Source organism: Patagioenas fasciata, chromosome 2 (genome assembly GCF_037038585.1).
Source record: "Patagioenas fasciata isolate bPatFas1 chromosome 2, bPatFas1.hap1, whole genome shotgun sequence".
Lineage (NCBI taxonomy): Eukaryota > Metazoa > Chordata > Aves > Columbiformes > Columbidae > Patagioenas > Patagioenas fasciata.
The window spans coordinates 136,418,159-136,439,811 of NC_092521.1; the positions used below are offsets into that span (position 1 = coordinate 136,418,159).

Sequence of the window (21,653 nt, forward strand, 5' to 3'; positions counted from 1 at the left end):
TTTCCAGAGTCCTGGCGCAGGATGCTGGATCTTTTTGTGTTTTAGGTGGCTGTCACAGAGCTTGCATCAATTGCTGCCAGAACACTCTGACAGCTCTGATGTGTGATACTTTCACTGGATAGTAATCTTGTATTTCATGATTGTTTATTGGGTTTCTTTGGAGCAGTAGGCTTCTGACAGGATATTCTCACAAAGGTTATTTAGTCTGCTGATAGAAAACAACTTTTCTCACCTCCTCACATAGAAAATACAACCAAGAGGAAAAGGTGAGAGAAAGGAGCCCAAGAGAAGGAAATACGTTTACTCTTTACCGCCAAAGAACAAAGATTTCCAAGTGAAAAAAATAAAAGAGAAAACTTAAGAAACTGATTACACAGGAGGTTGAAACTACCCACAAAGACTAAGGCCATTCATTTCTCATCACTGCCTCCCCCTCCCGCTGCGCCCCCACATGAGAACAGCCGAGCCCTTGGGGACAATGGTGGCTTTGTGCCTACACGGACAACAGGAGAAGAATGCCATGCAGAAGCATGCGCTTCTTAATGTCAGATTGAGGCACGGGCACACAGGCTTTGTCTCGCCCTTTGCTTTTCTTTTTCTAGTTTCTCAAATGCACCACTACACATATAAGCCCTTGCTGCCTACACTCTCTGTGCATGAGACTTCTTCCCTTTGCTTACAGGACAGAAGTGTGGCAATGCATGAATTCATAGGGCAGGTGCGTATCACACGGGGAGGACAGGCTTCAATTAGAGAACGTGTTTTTGATTCAACGCAGAGACCTACTAGAAAACATCATCTTCATGCACAACACAGTTACAGAGGAATGGCAGGGAGATGGGAGGGAATGGCAAATCATGTCTTGCATGCAGGTTCTGAAGTTTGATGGGTTTGCACACAGTAGCAGAAAGATTAAACATATTGCAACTAAATAATTAGGACACCATTAACATTCACACTTGCTAATGGTCAAAGTTAGTTTTGCACCCTGAAGAGGCCATAGGATTCTTCCAGAATATAATACACTTTCTGTTTTGGTAAGAAAAGGAAGGAAGAAGGATTAGACAATGAAAGGAATGTGAGAATTAAGGAAAAACATTTTGCTTGTAAACAAATACTGAAAGGAGGATTTACGGTCAAAATAAATTAATCTCTTGAGGATGGCTTACTTTCAACAGGAGTAGAGGTTTAGGACCACATGCAATCTTTTATAATCAACTGGCTTGGCCTTTTATTAAAAAGAAACAGATATAAATATTTTTCTTTTCATTAAACAGAACAAATTCCAGTCCTGTTTCTTATGACATGCACAGGAACAACACTGAAGAGATGAGTGAAGAAGAAAAACACAGCAAATCCCCCTCAAACTGTAGAAGCTAATCAGCAGCAAGTCATGCAGACAAAGTTCAGAAGAGTATAAAATACATCTAAATGAATGTGTTTAAAATTCAGACATTTAATCTACAGATTTGTAAAACCACACCAGTTGAGTTGTGTGTGCATGTCCAGAAGGAAAGAACTCCTTGACCCTGCTCTCCAGAAACACAGACCTCTTCCTGGCAAGCTAAATTACTCACTCTACTAGTCCAAGCAATTAAATAAATATATCAAGGCACAGAGTAGTTGTTCTGGGAAGAAAACCATGTTCTTTATATTAGCCAGACATCTTTCTTCACATTTTCATGGGGCATAATGCTCCAGGTTTATAATCCAATTCATTGAGTAGGTGGCATCAATCCAAATAGGGATAAATAATTTTATTAATTTGATTTATAAAATAAACTAATTATGCCCAACCCTGAGTGTGCATGAAGACTAACAGAGCAAGGAGAGGGAAAAGTGACATCTCGTACAGACCCAAGGAACACAAATTCCAATGATTCCTTTCCACTGGGTGATGATCTTTCAACCTCTTATGTACAGATTTCATCACAATGATGAACATGACCATTGTGTCCAGTGGAGGACAAAAGAGGAGAGTTTTAATGGACGTTAGCTTTCAGGAAAAGCTTTGAGCCTTAGTTCCATGAGATTAGTGAGAATTAAAATAAGATTCAGGAAAAATAAAACCAGAGAATAATAGAGAGTCTGTGATCATTAATCACATAAATCCATTTTCAGTTTAAGTAAATCCCTAGAAGATTTCACACCATTGAAACCCAAGCAAACAGAAAATAAGTATTCCAGTTCAACATACTTCTTCATTATATCCCACATTTTTACATCCTTCCATGCCAATTTTTTTACTTCCATCAGGACAGTTTGCAGTGATATTGAAATGAAGACCTTGGATTTGGTTATCCACTTGAATTTTCACTTCAGAGATGAGTTTCTGTAACCAGAAAGCAAGTTTTAGGAGCATTGCATCTCAACATATAATGTGCATTAGTGACTAACACCAAGTACAGCTACTGTGTCTGACTGAAAACGAAGAAAGCTTGTCTGTGTGAATAAAGGAATAAATTAAAGCATTGTTCCCCATATAAAGACCCAATTACATTCCAAATATACACAACCAGTGAACTGGTAATTCTGATAAAGAGGATTATGTTTTCTAGACAAAAACATTTTCAGCTTTTCTAAAATGGTTTTGAGACTGTATTTTTGGCGATTTGAAAATCTATTCTAAAAACTGTGCACAAAAAACCTGCTTATTGTTTGAGAGGTTATATTGCCTTTCAGCCACACATTTAAAATGAAACAGCAGACATACATACAACTATTGTTATCCAGCAGAAATGGTTCCTAATTGACTTGACACTTTATAAACTTCTGGTGTTTTGCATCTGTCTTGGAAAAGTTTCCTCTGAACAAACTTTAGGATGATCCAAACACTATTTTTATGATTATTACTGATTTATTTGGGTCAGCTAGGACTACATAAGTCAACAACTGGTTGATTCTCATTAGGCCTCTTAGCAATATAAGATAATGGAAAAGTCATCTACTTTGTAACTTGTATTTACTGCATGCTCTAAAATCCTACTTCTTTTCAAGAAAGAATATTGTCCCTTGATCTTTTAAAAAAATTTTGAAGCTCTATACAAACCTATGAGCTGAAAATTGTACGAGGAGATTATTAGGATTCCTGGCATATTAGTACTTAAAAATTAGTTTAGTGGGATATTTTACTGCTACAAATGGTGATTCAATTACATAAATCTGAACACATGTTTATCTTAGTAACTTTTTGCAAATCAGTGAGTCATCTTTGGCTTTTTAGCCTGGGATTTTCAGCCAGGGTTTTCCACAACTAAGCCTAAGGTTTCCCTGCCTAGAACAAGAGTGCAAGAGGCCCACTGTCATCAAACATCAACACTAAATATATTTTCTTATCTAAGTACTTTTGTTTTCAAGAAAGCAAAACATTCAAGCCCTGTTCAGCATGTGTTTGTATATTACAAGGCCCCAAATTATGATAAAAATCTCAAAGTATCAAATCCAATGAAGTTTAGGATGGGAAGGAAGATACTGTCTAAAAAATGAAAATAATAGCAAAAGCAAACTGTGTGTGGCTGGAGCAGGAAAGTCCAACACAATCTTCCATTGAACTAAATTATTATTTTGTAAATTTTTGCTTCCTCTGCTTAAATGTTTGCTCTGCATTGTGCTCTCAGAACTGGGATACAATTTAGACTGGACATACAAAAGGATCATGATCTTCAGAATTTTTTGCCAGCAACTTCCTGCAAACCTTGATATTCAAAATTAGATTTCTCAATTTTATAAGAGGAAGTACAATATCAGTGAGAACTACTCTGCAATTTGATTACATCTAACCTCCTCTGCTTTTTGAATGTCTTTGCCTTCTGCACAATGTTTTCAACATGACACAGGGAAAAATGTGTCCAAATCCATTCTATTGACTAGGAGCAGACATAGAACTTGGCTCTTCTTTATAGCAAATCTGATGAAAACAAACAGCCTGATTTAGATGGTTAACCTACTTCAATGGATATTTTTGTGCTCCCATGCCCAATTAACTTAAAAAAAATTGTGATACACATTGATACCTTGCATATGGCTTTGTAACTGATTTTTCAGTTTTTAGAAATTCCATGTTTGTGTAACTTGCACACCTTAACAGCATTCAACCATCTAACCCATCGCATTCATTTGCTGCTGTTGTATGGGCTCCCTTTGCATTATTACATCAAATGTATACTACTTGGTTTCACTTTCAAAGCTATTTACGCCCACTTTTACCAGGCTATCTTTCATTCACTATCAAGATGCCAATTTCCACTTTCCAGCTGCCATTTGCTGTCAAACATTTGTGAAAAACAACTTTATGCTCTTTCCCATACTATTATAATACTTTCTCATACTGTTACTTTCAGTTGAGAACTCCAGGGAAGAGTTCACAATGCCATTTCATTGTTTTCTGCCCAGTCCCTATCAGAACTCTTCTTCACTGCCATGCCTCAAAACCCTGACTCATTACACTGCTTTGTGCAGTGTAAATCCTGGTTTCCACAATATCCACTACCTCCTTGTAAACTCCTACCTGCTGTACATTTTCTAAGAATAGTGCTGTAAAACCTAGTTACTGCGCTATCTTTTTGCTCTGAATTTACATGGTGCCTATGCAGTGGTGGCTGGTCTGTAACTAAAGATCTGAGATGCCACTTCCAACTTTGGGCTATGAAAGGTGAAAAATCTCTGTACAAATACAGCATACAACATTGTCACTCTGATCATACCTGATAGGCTTCTACCACCAAATCATTGAGATTTGCTGCTTGTGATTCTATTTGTCTTGCAACAGTACCAGGCAACAGTGGTAATAGATCCTATGAAAAATAAAATAATTTATGAAGTTTTAAATTTTAATATAAATATTGTGCTTTAAAAACTGGAAAAAGAAACCAGGTTTCTAACCTACTTTATACCAATGGAACTGGCTTCCTTGAACTGCAAAAATAACATTGATGTTATTGTCAATCAATTTTTCGGAGAGCTGCCCAAGAGATGGATGCTCCTGAAAAATACAACAGAAAAGACTGCAGATTAGTAGGGAAAAAAATCTTATATATGACACAATACAGGTTCACAAAACCCCCCCAATCCTTATTTCTAAATGTACAGGGAATGCTAGGCCTACATCCAAAAGAAGGTAGAACCAACCTAATAAACAGATCATGACAGAAAAGAATCATCAGGGCATCAGCCAAGCTGTGACGGGCTTATCTGTTGTCAGCTATGCAATGGTGCTGCACAGTGGAAGGACTAACTCATGTAGTACCATGGTGTTGGATTGAGTCTGATGCTTAAAAAACATGGATATGATGTTGTCCATGGTCTGTCTTGAAGAATAACAGGATTCTTGAGAATGACAGCTGAGTTCTTGTGCAAAAGTTAGCGAGAAAGTACAATATGAAGACACTGAGATGAGGTGTGCTGTCTGGAATAGTACAGGCGAGTAATTAAAAGCTTGTTTCTCAGAAATGTATTTTGGCACCACGGATCAGACACATAAGCTAAATGCAGCCAATAGGCCAAGTTCTAGGGATGTCAATATTCTGTACATATCTTATGGCTGACAGCTTTCTCCTTCTCTGGATGTCCAAGACCTGCCTTAGGAGTGATGCCTCCAGTCCTTACTGCAACGACTTGCTACATTTTCTTAACCACGCGTGTGCTTGAAGAAAGTAACATGAGTTCCACGTCTCTCCTCAGTAATGACATTTGGTGAAGAACAGCATGTCCTGTGCCAGTGACCCGTCCTTCTACACTTCTCGTTGACAGATCTGACATGGATTCGAGAACAAGAAGAGTGTTGCTATCTCTTTATCCAAGATCTGGGGAAGCACAAAGATGTCTGTGTGGTCCCAGTGGGTTTTGCACACCTGGGTCATGTGAGATCCCTCCAGTTCCAGTATTCTAAAACAAACTACATCTAAAAGTTACTGCTTATTTACCATAGAGCTGCAAATACTTCTCAAGAAGCAAATTCAACATTCAAAATTCATGAGGAAACAGAGAAGTGACTGGGGCTTTGGCCTGTGTTTCCCCTTACAGGGATTTCATCTGGACAACTCCCTACTTATGTCAGGTCCTTCAATCTCTTTCCCCCACGTATTTCTGCTGGCTTTCTCCTCCTGAGATTTTTCATCATCTGTTCCATATGGTCTCTCCCTCACACAAACACACTCTCCCTGTTTCCCTGCATAATTCATTCCTCCTCAGAGTGCCACTTGTTACTCAAGGCACCCTGTAAGTCGATTGCAATTCTAAGAGAAATCTGAATGCCAAGAGAGCTGAGAAGTTACGCAAGGGGGCAAAATCCATTTTCCATCATATTGCACCATTATAAAGAGCCATGTATAGAAAGAACAAAGGAGTTCCTTGCTGCGGTTTGGTCTTAGCCAGGGTTCATGCCTCTCTCAACTTTCCTACTCTTTGGTAAGAGATTATATTCCGTAAGATAAACAATGAAAGGTAGGTAACGAAGCAATAAATGGGCTGTCTTACAGCTGCAGCTGGGGAATATGTCATACATGAGGGTCCAGGGAGCTTGCATTCCCACCACACAGCACTTGTGGGTGACCTGCAGCAGCAGTGGCTTCGTTGCCATTTTCAGTAGCCTACAGCACAGTACTAAGCCCTCCTTCCTTCTCCCTGACCACAGAGCACAGTGGTGGGGCCTCCGTTGTGCTGCACAACCCTACAGGCCATACACAACTGTTTGGCAGATCACAGATGTACCAGGTTGGCCCAGGCCATGGTTGAGCGAATACAGGTGTTCTGGAAACACCTCCTGCACTGTAAATGTCTTAAACATGGGGACAATGTTGAGGATTCATGAGACGATGATCAAATAAGTCAGTCTTCCAGCTTAACACATGGCACTTGACATGTCCGAATGTCAGAACAGTGGCCCTTCAACATCTCTGTAACTAATGTGGCAACTAATGGCAAAACCCTGGGATCAGTGGTACCAGAAATGGGTTTCCTAGCCCGCATGAACAGATGAAGCTTACTGAGCAAGATGGAGCTTACTGAGCAGGTCAAGAGACGACATGCATAGACATGCAAGGGTTGCAGGGACTGAACCCCCAAACTACAAGTAAAGCTGAACTTTCATCTGCTGTCAGCTCTAACCACTGGAGTGTCCAGCTTGGTTAGTGGTATATTAAATATCTCACTTCAGATTAGAAAGAAAAAAATTCTTTTTACTAGAAAGGACTGTAAAAAAAACCGCACCAACAGCACCACAATATTTTTTTCATTTTAGACATGTAAAGAGATGACATAAGGAACTCTTGGCCACTCATAGAGCCTCACTTTGCTTGCTGTAAAAACCTTGCTGTACTTTATGTATTTTTATCTTATCTCTTCCCACTACTGCTCAGGCAAACGTACTTTCATTTTAGATCATCCTTCTTGTTCCAATTACATCATTTATTTTATTACTTTAACCTACTGTGTTAAACTGAGAAGATAAATAATGCAGATGTTAAGTATTTCAGAAAGGGAGTTAACCAAGCACAGATCTAATTAAAGTGGACTAGGCTCCTTTCCTGTCTTATGCTTTTTTTTTTGCTGACCTCTGTGTGACTACTTAGCAGAAGTTAGAAAGAAACAGGCAAAAAAGTGACTAAATGGAAACATTTCTGATGTAAAGGTTAAGCTTATGCAAATAAATAAAGCAAAGTCCTCTTAACTGGCACAAGGAGGAAATAAAAATATGCCAAAACACAATCTCCTCAAGACCACCAGAAGCTAAGAATCAAACTAGGAAAACAATGTGATTACAGATGGCTCTTTAATTTAGCATAGCACAAGAAAATTGCATTATTAAGGAAAAAAAGCAAAAATGTATTTCATATGATATATTTTTTAAAAAGCTGACAGCCCCTCATGACATTTCATTTAAATATAAAATAGCTTTCCCTGCCCCCCTGACTTTACTTGCTCATGTGAAGCTTCTTCATGGATCTGTATGACTAAAATAATGACATATACCACTGAAAATAAAAAAAAGCAGGAAACCAGTACACGTACCCTTACAGACACTATTGTGTTGTCATGTCAAATCTGCTCCAGAAAATATCTAATACCGAGAAAGATTTCCATTCTACCCCTTTTCTGTTACCAAGAACATGCCCCCCATTACATGTGGGCATGCAAGAATTAGCCTCTGGTTGAAAAAAAACATGTGGCCTGGCAGTCAGAATACACATGGGCCAAAATGTGCCACCACAGATCTAAGTATCTTTAAAGGGCATTTCATTTTGGTGGCTAAAAAGACTACCTCATTTCACAAAAGGCATCTATAGTGATAATAATGAAGATTTCTTATTCTATATAGAACAGTAAAACCATGATCTTTCAGCTCAGAATCCAGGAAACACTTTCTTCAGTCAGCGATCAATTGATCCTCATTCCTTAGAAAGAGATTGATTAACTTTTTCTGTATTTTTATATTGATGAGGTTTTCCAGCTGAAACAGAAGTTAATTTCTTAACTTAGATAGTAAATAAATATAGTTTTTTTCTGAAACAGACTATATCTTTGCTATCAAAGGTATCCTGAATACCAGAATGAGATTTGTGCCTTCAGCAATTGTTAATAAGCAGAGTAAAATTCCTCTTGGGTATAGCACTGAAATTAGGAAAACAAAATAAGAAACACCAACAAAAATCAACCAAACAACCAACAACACACAACAACAACAAAAAAAACCCCACAAAACCAAACAACCAACCAACCAAACAAAAAAAGAAAAGACAGAAAGACAGAGATAGGGAGATAGAGACACCACAACCTGCATGCATGCTCTACTTCAGGAAAGGAAACTTCTGGGATTACCTGCTTAAAGCAGAATGAAGGGAGGGGTTGTTTTTATTTCAGGGACACTGTAGAAATACTGAAACTGAACAGACTGGCTAGAAGGAAATGAATAATCCTGACATCTGTGAGGGAATATCCAAGAGGTGACAGAGGCAGTATATGAATGCAGGAACATCAGATAGTCAGAAATCCAAACAACCTTCCTGTTAGCACACGCTCTGCAAGGTCCCGAACAATCACCAATTCCCAGAAACCTCCCGTATTTCATGATTACACACCATATGGTTGCTGCTTCCTGCTGCCTCACCATCCTTGTAAACACCAGTTGCTGGGATTAAATTCAGGTCTAGCCTAATGTACCCGTAGCCCTCAGTGACTTCACTAGCACATCGCCGGCTTGGGCTGAACACCGGCTATGTATTTTAACTAAGTGCAGCTAGCACTGAGAATAAAACTGGAATGTGCTCTAATGAGAACACAGTTTATACTTCTGTTTTCTGGTGATTACATGGCAATTAGGTAGCGATTCATGTTTCTTAAATAAATTATTCATATGTATTTAAGGAAATAGCCAAAGCAATTAAAACCTGCAAATCTTAGAAAAAAAAATTCTATTCTTCAGTCGCTCATGACTACATTATACATTCTTGAAAAAAATATTTTGAAAGCTAAAGATACTTGCTGAAAGTGTATTATTTTGCTACAGTGGATCTGATGCAACTTTTTGCATAGGTATGTACTACCACACATTGGCTTTATACTGAGAGATTCAAATGTATTTAATGCTACATTACCACAGCAAATCTTTGTGGCACAAGGATATTTTCTAGTCCATCCTGGTTGTATTTGCTGTTTGATCTTGTACATCTTCTGTTTTACTCATACCAAGCCTTTTCAATCAATGCAACTATGCATCTTCTGACCATAAACCATGACCACTACCTTATCAGCAAATTTGTGCAATTCTTACGTATTACCAGCTTCTTCTTGTGCAAAATACCAGACCAGACACTTCTTACTTATATTTTATACAAAATGTTTGTGATTTTTATGAGATGGTAATAAAAAGCCACACCAAAACCAGTAACATTTCCTCCTCCGCTGTGTACTGTTGTTTCAGACTCCAAAGTACTTTAACCCAGACAAAAAGAATGTCAGTATTTCCAGGTGATTGATTCTTCATTTCACAACTTGCCTATCTGGAAAAATACTATTCTAATAACTGAAATAAAAGCAATGCTTTGACAGCAATTTAAAAACCTCCTTTACGCAAGTTTACCCTGCCTCTCTGAAGGCAGAATCTATGACATATACCTTACCATACTCGTAGCTTTGATGTATACATTATCTTTCAAATGACAGTTTCCATCATGGGGAATTACAATCCCTGCTAATTTACTATCAAGTGCCAGATGGGAAGTTTGATCTGTCATCACAAGCAGCAGTCGCTTTGCTTCTTTACGCCATCCAATATGGCTCTAAAAAGAAAACAAAATTAAGTATAAGAAAGCAGTAACTAACCATTTTCTACAATAATAAACAACAAAAGGAAAAAATAATGTGAAAATCTGCTTTCAGATACTACACTGCTTAGCAGCACTGAGTTTAAACCAGGCTATTTAAAGCATTTTGTGTAGAAATATATGTCATGTCCTACATCTGAAAACTACCTCTGCAAGTCCGAGATCCACTTACTTTGCTTTTTAAAGAAATATCTCTCAAAACATATACAAGTTATGCATAATACACTGGGCTTGGCTAACAGCTGCCACATCATGTGTGTCACTGTTACATATAAATGCAAATGCATGGCATTTGTAAAATTCTCTGGTATCCAAAAAGCATTACAACTAATATATATACATTCATTCGCATTAGTACTTGGTGTCCTTTTCTAGTTTTACTTTATATTAATATTCTCATCATTGTATAATTTATTTTTCCTACACGGCTTTCCAGAAAGGACATTGGTATATGATCAGCCAATCAATAAACTAAAGCTTTAGTGTCTCCATACACCTGAAAATTGAGAAATTCCTTATTATGCAGCAAAATACTACATCTATCCACTACTTTATGGGATTAATAGCAAAGTGACATTCACAAGGGTGAATTTAATGTTTTCTAGGATTCAGTCATGTGAAGGAGGTAGCAGTGCAAGCTTATATCTAAATTGGGTTAGGTGCCAATCTGTATTTCCATAACATTTATTTCCCTGCAAGGAATAAACGGCTGCTTTAAATTAAACTTTACAGGCACACATGAATCACCTCATATACTTTTTCATTATTCCCTCTCCCAATTTTTCTATCCTCTTCTTTAATAATTAAGATTCCCCTACTTTTTCCTCCTTCCTTGCTCATCCTTCCTACAATGCTGTCTCATCCCTACCGTTTCCCTTAGCAATGCCAAGTATCTTTCATCTTATGTGAGATGTGCACCCGCAATACATCCCATAATACTACGCCTGGTTTCTACTCCCTACCTTCCTTTCTTTGCTTTGCAGAGAGGGATTTAGCTCCCTTCCCAGGCTCATTCCCTGCTAGCTCTGAAAGGGGATTAAGTATCTCACAAGAGTAGGGATAAGAAGTACAGAGGGGTCTGGTGTCTTTTCCAGCTTACATGTTGGGCATCAGCCTCCCTCAAACAACCCTAGACAGCACTTCCCTGAAGAAGGGGTATTTAAGTTTTATTTATAAACTAGTTATACCTTAAATCATCCCAAATTCTCCTCCAGCACCACAAAAATGTCTTACTCCTAAGATTCCATCATCACTTCGTCATCTCAAGACTCCTACCTACATACGTCACAGCAACCAAAATTTTAAAGTAGCTTCATGTCCTAACCTCTTACCTCTTGCAACAGGAATGTATTGGTTAAAGCAAGATGGAGCAAGTTATAAAGTTCCACTGCAGACAAAATGAGTCCACATTAATATAAATTATAGCTCATGATGGTAGTTATGAATTGGACATTGTTCTCATCCACTTTGGTTCACAATTCAGTGAGCAGAAAAGCCTCCCCATTCTCAAGAATGTTTCAATTCTATTGTTTTTGGGAGCATGTATTATTCTAGAGCTCACATGTCCTAAGTGTGGAATGTATCAAATGAGAAACACTGAATTTTAAAGAATTTTTCCAAAACTCCAGAATAAATGTTTACAACAGTTATGATCACAGGACCTGTGAAGAGTGGCTTTTATTTACCTGTTTTATGGGTCATCAAAATTTGAAAATAAAATTAGGTCAAAGTATTAATTTCTAGCATAGTTTGGATTACATTTTGTCCTTGACTCATTCTACTGCTCCAGTTGTAATTGACTGAAATTAATACATGTGACTGTTCAAGCAAGAAGCAGTTGCTTTCATCATCCATGCTGTCTTGGTTAGGCTCATTAAAGCCAGAATTTGAAGACCACCATTAACGGAAATATTTCATTATGCTCTCCCTTTTCGGTTTCAATGGGAAACAGTAATGTGTAGCTAAAGGGTATATAAAGGAAAAGGAGGAAAATATCTTACTATTATCAGGCCTAGAACTGACATTTTGAATTCAGGAACACTGAGCACTCTTGTACCAAGACATATATATCTTTGTCTGAACGACAATTTACACTTTTGTTAATAAGGTCCTTACCTGGCACACAGCTGCTTGGAGCATGGCATCAAAACCCCCTTCAGGTGTATCAATATTCCCAGAAATTTTTTGTTTATTCACTGCATTTCTGAATTCCGCTATATTGTCAGTCAGGGATAGCACGTGAATATAACCATGAGGAGGCATGCAATCTAAATTATAATCACTGTACAAAAACAAAACAAAGCAAAAGTCTAACACATTCTATATTTTCAATTTATAAACATTGCATCCCTATTAACCCATAAAATCTTGCTACTAATTAAGTTGTATATATGCACAGTTAAATAAACACTTAAAGAATAATAACTCTACATGATACTAAGTTCAGAGGGAATTAGGTGTAATTTACTATGAACAATGTATTTTTTTATTTTATGTAAATGTATATAACTTAGTTAATATAGTAACAGTACATATGTAGTGATCCTGTACAGAACAAAAAGAAACACAACATGAGTGGTGGTATGAACTCAAGAGAGAATATTATCTATTTGGAACATCTACAGAGCGGTACAGATTTGCTTTTCATTATCCTGAGAAAGGGCTATCACACCACAACATTAAGATCTTTTAATAGCTCAATACACAAGCTACTGGATAAAAGTAAAATAAAATTTAAATTCCTACATCCACTAGTAGTAAGTAAATGTACATAAAATGAATATTGAGATTAGTGACAGTTACCTTATTAAAGGAATGGGAATTTCCATTTTCAGTATTATCTTAGTTGTAAGTGATGCTTTTTGAAATTGTGTATGAGGGAGAAAGTATGGAGTTTGACATAAATAAGCTAATGTCACAGCACTTATACAGGTGGTTGCTCTGTGACTCATTTACAGCAGTGGAATTGACAGCACAAGCTGAAATGCCCATCTGATCCAGAGATGCTGAGCTGGCTTCAACTCAAATTCCGTTGCAGATAGTGTAGGCATCCAGACTATAACCTGCCCACCCCCAACTCAGTTTACAGTCAATGAAGAGAAACTGGCACTGTAACGATTAATACCTCTGAGGATGTCTACTGTTAGGCAAAATGAGTCATGTCCTAGAAATGCTAATTGATTGCTACTCACTATATAGGCAGACTAGATGACTGCTTTATACATAGACATTTACGTCAACCTAATGAATTCCACTACTAGTACCCAACTCAAAAACTACTGAGATCAAAAAAGATACTTATGGATTTCACAGAACTTTGGATCCTGTCTTCCCAGGAAAGATAATGAACAAGAAGGTATGAACACTTAATATTCACTTTTCCAAGTATTACTGCTTATACAGATTTGAATTTGTTGTGAATAATCTTGTTCTCCAGAGGGTTTTGGAAGTCATCCCTCACTTTATATAAGTGTTGAACACAAGGTATAAAAGACATAGCATGAAAAAATGAAAAGCAAGCCAGAACAGCTCTCTTATTTAAAATGGGAGTTCATTCATATTACAACTGTGGAATTAGATCAGAGGATTGCTTTTGTTCATTAAATGAGCTGAAAGAAACTGCATCACATCGACAAAAGCAGAGTTTTAAGAAAAGAGTTAATGAATACAAAACCATACACCAGAAGAGAAGTCCTAGGTCAGAAAGTACAAAACTTTGTGATGAATTTAGGAAACATATATCCAAAGTAACCAAAAACACACTAGTTGACTACAAAATGAAATGAAAAACATATTCAAATATACCAAAGCAGCATGTTGTTTGGCTCATTATGCTAAAGAAAATAAAGCACTTTTTTTTTCTGATATAGAAACAGTTTTTCTGAAATCACTCATCAGATACTCAGAAGTAATCATTGTATAAAAATTTTCAGCATTTTTCTTAGGAAGTTTGCTGGAGGATGGAGGTATAATGAAACAAATATTCTGAAGAGCTTTAAAAATAAATATGCATAATGCATATTTGTGTAATTAAATAATTTATCGATGCTACAGTGAATGCACAGAGGCTACATACCTGCATTGGTTATGGATTCTACCTGGATGAATGCTAATGTAGGGTGACACAGTTTTATCCACGTAAGATCCAAATCCAAGTCGAAAATCAAGAGAAATATTCTCCATCTTTTTAGATAAAGCAGATCCAACGGAATTTAGTTTTTCTATATTGTTGTGCATAGAAGCTGAGACATCAACTAAATAATAAAGATCCACAGGGTATTTCTCTAGGGGACGAACTTTTAACATAAAGTTTGCTTCACTTCCTGGTTCAAATGAAACAAATAAGTTTGTTTACTGTTCATGAATGGACACTCTTAAAAATACTTTATTTTTTGCAGCAACCTCAGCACAAAGTTGTTTTGTGTCAGCAAAGAGAAAAACAAACAAACAAGAAAACCTCCCAAGAGCAAACAAAACCTTGAAGCATCATTCAAAAATAAGCCACAAAGGGGCTCTTTGCAGAACATCTTGCCTTTTTTTTTTTTTTCTTGCAGGAGTAGTGTGCAATTTATTGTAAAAATCTATGATTTCCCTATTTTCTTTTAAGTTCCTGGTTATGCAGTCCCCTTGACATTATACCAAAAAGCAGCTATGGATCACAAAGGACACAGATCTGCATATAAATTGTGGTCAGTCACTTCAAGGTTGACACTTCTAACCTTGTAAGTCTATCCTGCAAATATTTTGTCATATGAGTCTGAAACTACATGTATACCATACAGACAGCACAGCCTGAAAAATGCACGTAAATGATGCTTCAAGTTTATACCAATCTACTTCCAAAGATTTCATGAGAAAACTCAGTAGACTCAAAGTATTTTTGAAAAGCATTGGTTTTACTATCAAAAAATATATCTTTTGGCAAATACAAAACAGCACTTTTATTTCAGGATGACAAATTGTCACTCCTGCACAACCACATCACATTCTCATATGTAATAAGAACATTAATAAAAACATTAATGATTTGGAAGTCACTAAAAATAGGCCCCACATTTTTGCTTGCCTAATATTCTCTAACGCCAGCAAAAAGAGTGAAGCGACCAGGGTATGGGCAGCATAGGTATTGTAATGCATGACTTCAAATTATTCATTATTTTATGTCACTCAAAGTGTGAGCTCACAGAAGAAATGAAGAAGTAGGATAGTCATGAGTCTAATTCAGTATTATGCAATGAAAACACAGCAAAGAAGGAAGGGAGACACTATAGAAGAATTATGCAAGTTTCCAATAAAAGCTATCCAAACACATTCAGAAACAAATTCACTAAAAAATCACCTGAAATGTGACTTCTCTATTTGTGACATCTACTAGTGCATATGGCATCACTAGATAGCATCATTAAAGTACATGTAACAAAGACCTGATCCAGAAAAGTTAAACATGCAAAGTACTTTCTCCAATGGTCTTTGAACATAATCCACCTGAAAATGTAAAGGTTTGTTTGTATCAGGTCTTGCATGAAGAAAAGAGAATTCCAGTGTGCTGTAATTTATGTTTCCTCTTTGCCAACGTAAATCGAATTACTTTTTGTAAATGACCCTTGCAGGTCTCCAGTTTGCATACAGTGAGATGCTGAGTGGAGCTTTTATTCTTTCCCACATAAATCCTGACGGTTTGGTATATGAAAACAGTGACAAAAAAAGCCAGTATCAAAACAAAAACATCTTTGTCTGCATGATTATACCATATCAAATTTCTGGTTTGAGGCACAACTATAGCTGTACATCTGTGTGCTTCCCTGGGGTTTAAAGTAGGGCAGGATGTCTATATAGCAAAAGTTATTTTTCTGGAGCCCTCAGAATTTCAGTCTTTTGTTCCCCAATGCAAGAACTTCTGCAATGCTTCTGGAACCCCAAACTTAATTTCACAATTTGCTAGTAAAAAGGTTCATTAAACCGAATTTGAGAAAGCTAAGTTTTTTTGTTTTTTTTTTCTATGAAACCAGCATGCCTTTGGAAATGAATGTGATTACAGGCACATCTAGAGCTAGCTCAGTTTCTGAGAGTATTTCTCAGTACAAAGCAGAGTAGAATTCTATGCAGTAGAATTCTATGATTCTATCAGTCATTTCTTTGGAAGGAGAGTGGAGAAAGGAGGGGATGTGCTGATTTAACTTTGTCAGTTCTATTAAGATGGAAAACCAGAGTTCCTTTGTGCTTTACACTCATGGAGATCCTTCCTTTTTCCCTTGTAATTGACAGAAAATCATCTTGTATACAGTGAAGATTGGCAAGATGCTTTTCCTGTTCACTTCATGATTTTCTACTGAAGACTGATCCGTCTTAAACAACATATTTCTTTCTCTGGCTATTGTTTGGAAAAGAAAGAAATTAGATTCGAAACATATGAAACACACCCTGCATCTCTTTATATCACCTTCCACTTCTGTTGTTGGCTACAGCTGTTTTAGAGACAGAGAACATACAGTGATTTAACTCAAGTTCATCTGAAAGCAAATAGAGATATACTAGAAAATCTTGGATCCATAAAGGGACTTGTAGATTCTATTAGGGCCAGGTGTCTCACATTTTAGAAATGAAATGTTAGGCAATGAACACCTAAGTCTCATTTAGGAATCCAGTCCTTTCTTACATATTGGCTTTGGTGACTTCATAGTTGTCTAACCAGTGCACTCAAAAGTAACCAAATAGTTAAGAAGGTTATCAAATGATTAATTTAGGAAATCTAATTCAATTTACTTTCAGTAAGGAATACAGTTATGTGTGTAAGGGATAAAAGAACTATTTGCGTAAGTGGCTAAAGAAAAACAATCCAGAGAAACCACAATAGAAAACAGAAAAAACTACCTAAAATCCCTTTCCTCTTATTACTTGCATTATTCTGACCTTCAGCTGTGTTTGACAGAAACACTTCTTGCTGAAAACTGTACTTGAATATGGGATCAACACCATCATAGTCTTACAACATAATGTTAAAGCATCATTCTTCAAAATAATTAATCCAGCCACTGCTTCAAAACATATCTGAACTTAATAGTATCATATTTAGTTTAAATTGACTATAATATCAATCTGTTAGAGACAACCCAACCTGGACGCAGTTGGACTGAAACTTTTCCTGGTGTCACTTGTGTATTTGTTTCATGGTCACTGGGTATTGTGACATGAACTGTGGGATTTTCTACAAAATCTGATTGGCAGCCTCTTTTCATTAAATTGAAAACAGTGTCACAGCGTCCCTTCTGTGTTGCGTCGGCCATGAAATCCTGTTTTATAAGAGACAAAAAGTACAAAACAATCTGAGCTGAAAAAAACAACTGTAATATCTTCAAAGGAAAGAGAAAAACAAAATAATAGTCTTTGAAACAGTAAACTATGCTACTACAGTTGCATAAATTGTAGAATGAGTTCACGGAAGCCATATGTTTTTCATAATGGCAATGACAAAATATTTAAATTAGAAGTTAAACCTAATTGGCACGATGACTTTTTTTCTACAAAGGACAAAACTTTTGTATGAGAAAGAGGATTGCACAATCAGAAGAAGCTGACTTTGGAGAAAAAGGGAGCTATGTACTGTCATTATGTCACTAAAAAAAGTTCTGTGTTATGCTATGAGTTAGTTATAGTAAGAAAGTGTCATTCATATGACATCAAAATGGGTTAGTTTTCAGAGGAATCCACTGGTAATGTTACTCAGCCTAATATTTAAAAGTTGCAGCAGAAGTTAGCTTCATAATTTATCTAACCTGAATTTGTCTATCATAAATGTTTAGGTTTTACCACATGCACTACACCAAATCCAAAGACCAGCTGGACTATATCATTTCAATCCCCAGAAAGAGGAAGCTATGGACTACAGGACTGGACAGTTTAAGATGCCACCAGCATAAAAAAGCCCCTGTAACAACAGAAAAGTGATTAGGAGTAGGGTGATCTCAGAAGCAGCACATCCTTTGTTGCAGTGAAAGAGCGAAGTTGTCAAAATCGTGCCAACATGATCCAATGCAAAATTCCTTCCTGACCACAAATCTGGTGATTAACATGATCCTGATCATGCAAGGAAAAAAAAAAAAAGACAAGAGCCTTTGTACTCTTTCAAAGCACTGGTCCATCCCAGCTACAGCTGGAGACCAAACAACGGACAATCTCTGACATTTCAGAGGCAGATGAAGAAAATAAACAATCAAAAAGTGGATACAGACAGCTGTGTATTAGAGAACAGAGACATCCAGACCCTGAAAAGACCAGAGAAAGTCCCTGTAGAATGAGACTTCACAGTTATGTATCTTGTTCTCCAAGTTTCAACTCATTTTTGTAGTTTATCTCTGATATATTTTTTCCATAACCATCTTTACCGTAGAAAACAGAGAATACATTTTTACATTACTGCTATTTATATACTCTTTTTGATGTATATACATTTCAAAAAGGTAGATTTTTAAATGTATAAAGAACTTGGCTGCTCATTGTTATCACTAATGACTGATAGATATGTAGCATTTTCTGAAGTTCACTGTGTGGGGGTACGAAGTCGAAGTATCTCCAGTGTAGCTTGGGGCTGATTTTCTCATTAAAAACATTGTTTAGCTGAAGCAGGCATGCTAAGCTGAAAACTGCCCCTGTAACTTCACTCTGGGAAATATTTATCTGCATTAATATGGGTTTTGCCTTTCCATAACCAAGGATGGTTTGTAGGAGAACCAGCCATCAAGCATGGTCAAAGTGGCTTTGACAAACACCTGGCTTCCATGAACAGTTCTCAGGATTGACACAAGAAGCAAAGGAAGAGAAGCAGAGCAGAAGTGAAACCTGTTCAAATCTGAGCACCTAGTTAGGAGACCTTCTGCAGCTTCACAGCGCTGGAAAGCTAGTAAGTGCTGTTCTATGGTAAATACAGATGTAGCAGGGTAAAATTGTGCCCTTTGTAAGACAGGACAACAAGCCACAATAATGGACCAGACCACGTTGCAATCCATTGTGCCATCTACACACGCCCTAAGGCTGCTCTAAGAAAACACGCCATATTCTCACAGTTTACAAAACAATAATAATTTCAGAACAATTCTTACTACCTAAGATCTATCTTCTGTGATAATTGTCAGAACCAGTAGTTTCAAGTATCAAAATAAGAAAAGTATCACTTTTTCCATTCATGCCAGGGCCATAAGAAATGGTGAAATCAAAGTTAACTTCGCTGTTAGTAAAGCTTTTGCTAAATGTAATAGGTATATATGTATAGACTTGCTCTGATATATAATGAGGACTTAATATAAATTACTGATAAGTAACTTTGCGTTTGAAGCCAAAAACTGTTGAACTCTCAAAGCTACTATAAGTCTGCCAAAGCTGTCTACAAAGCAGATGGAATGCATTAAAAAGTTCTCACTTTATTTAAAATTACTGCAATTTTCCAAATAAAAGATTGTATTTTCTCCTTTGGAAACAAAATATATTTCACACGATTTCTCAGGTTCTGCCTCCAGGGGTTATTATAAGACTTTATTGCTATTTCTCACTATAATTTTCACAGTTTAAAAGTCTTTCATCTTTACAAAGATCAGAAGCAGCTAAAATACAAAGTCAAACATAAATATGCAAAATGCCATACCTCTTGAGCACACCATCCACACTCTGGACCCAAAGCAAGACACTTTGTGCATGTTACTGCATTTGAAGTGGCACATCTGTTTTCCGCTGCAATGAAATACAAAACCAAACATTCATGATTTATGATGATATGTGGGAATTGTAAAATACCTAATTTTAAACCAAGATTTCCAAAATTACTTCACCAGATTAAGAATGATGACAACGTATCCAAACAGAAGTAAAACAGAACAAAGGCAGCCTGGTGAGGGAATACTTGCAGCATTTTTTTGTATTGACAGTCTAGAACTGTATGTACAGATTGAAAAAACTCCATTCTCAAGGCCAAATTTTTAATATCCTGATTTAAAATAATTCTGAAGCGAAAGTTTATCTTTGGCATGTACCTTGCTGATGTAGTGCGTAACAGAAAAGAATAACCAGGTAGCTTATCTCTTCATAGACATTTTCCTTTTAAGTCATTTACACTTGAGTTATTCATTATTCACTCTGCATGGAACTGAAAATATTTTCTCACCTTCTATAAATAATCTCCCTCTGCATTTTCTGGAATGAATGGTTTCCCAGAAGAGGCAGGTTTTTCTTCAGAAATGAATTCAAATGTCTCCAATACTACGTGTATCACAGATCGAAGAAACATTATTCGGTACTAACAAAAACTGCAAAAACTGTGCCTCCTCAGAGGTCTGTCAGCAGAGTCCTTTATATCCTTTTCACATATTTGTTTTATAGGTCATTGTTTAAGTTACTAGTCTTTGCTGTGAAACTTTGGCAGTCAGAGTTGAGAAGAGATAGATAGCCTTTTCAAGAGACTCGGTCAGCTCAACTTGAACACCATCATCAGTGTACCCCGTCAGCACATTCAGCACAAGTCTCTTGTAGACCAGTTGTGCCTCTATGCAAAACAGAATTCACCTGTCAGGAGCTATGAGGAAGGTACATGATACAACTCTTCAGTGCATAGCACAGTAGCAGTGCTGTTTAACAACACTGTTTAGTTGCATATTCAGAATGGCAAATTTTATTATTTTAAAGTATACTGGAAACAAAATTAAAATTAATTACTGCATACTGGAAAGGCTAAATTTCCTAAGTGGTCCATCATGTGAATGTGCATACCATTACACCAAAAATGTCTGAAGAAAGGTTTGTTTTTCATCCAAAGTTTTTGGCTACATGCACTGTCTCTCAGATTATTTCTGTCCAACCTGCAATAATGCAAACCATCTCTCTTTTTAGAGTAATGAGAGCAACTTCTCACAGTGGAAAGCTGCATTAGGAAAACACATACTAAAATATATTTTTTATCTTTATTTAACTGATTTCAGCTATGGATTCAAAGATGAGATCCCATATCACACAAACAGCTAGTCCTCAACAGGTCACTCTGAATAACTGATGATTCAAGGAACTAATCACAGCTTCCAAGTTATTAGTATCAACAACATATATACCATTATGAGTATTAAGATAGAAAAGCCTAGTACAGCACAATTGCAGCATCATACTGATAACATACAGGTTAGTGGGAATTTCATTAGTTTCAAAGGTCAGACCTGTATTTCTATTTCATATAAACTGCTGTTGACAATTTTTGCCATGCAGGCAATGTGAGAAAATAAATGTATAGAAAAGATTGCTAAACTTTTACAGATATGATAGAAACAATAAACTGAAAAGCAGCTCAGAACAGAGGGAAAA

At 36.7% G+C, this 21,653-nt stretch overlaps 1 protein-coding gene across 5 annotated transcripts in view; it reads right to left on the reverse strand.

Moving 5' to 3' along the window:
- Window positions 1-21,653, reverse strand: part of ITGB8 (integrin subunit beta 8) — a 46,861-nt gene that overhangs the window by 12,670 nt on the left and 12,538 nt on the right. For 4 of the 5 annotated variants that reach the window (XM_071805053.1, XM_065831208.2, XM_071805051.1 and 1 more), the window contains exons 2-9: window positions 19,954-20,039; window positions 17,434-17,608; window positions 14,395-14,641; window positions 12,435-12,600; window positions 10,116-10,274; window positions 4,886-4,981; window positions 4,704-4,793; window positions 2,198-2,332 (exon numbers count right to left, since the gene is read on the reverse strand). In XM_071805053.1, the coding sequence (XP_071661154.1) occupies window positions 2,198-2,332; window positions 4,704-4,793; window positions 4,886-4,981; window positions 10,116-10,274; window positions 12,435-12,600; window positions 14,395-14,641; window positions 17,434-17,602 (1,062 nt within the window). In that variant the 5' untranslated portion in view covers window positions 17,603-17,608; window positions 19,954-20,039. Of the gene's footprint in view, window positions 1-2,197; window positions 2,333-4,703; window positions 4,794-4,885; window positions 4,982-10,115; window positions 10,275-12,434; window positions 12,601-14,394; window positions 14,642-17,433; window positions 17,609-19,953; window positions 20,040-20,469; window positions 21,277-21,653 lie in introns of those variants that run through there. The other variant, XM_071805052.1, reaches the window with a different exon arrangement.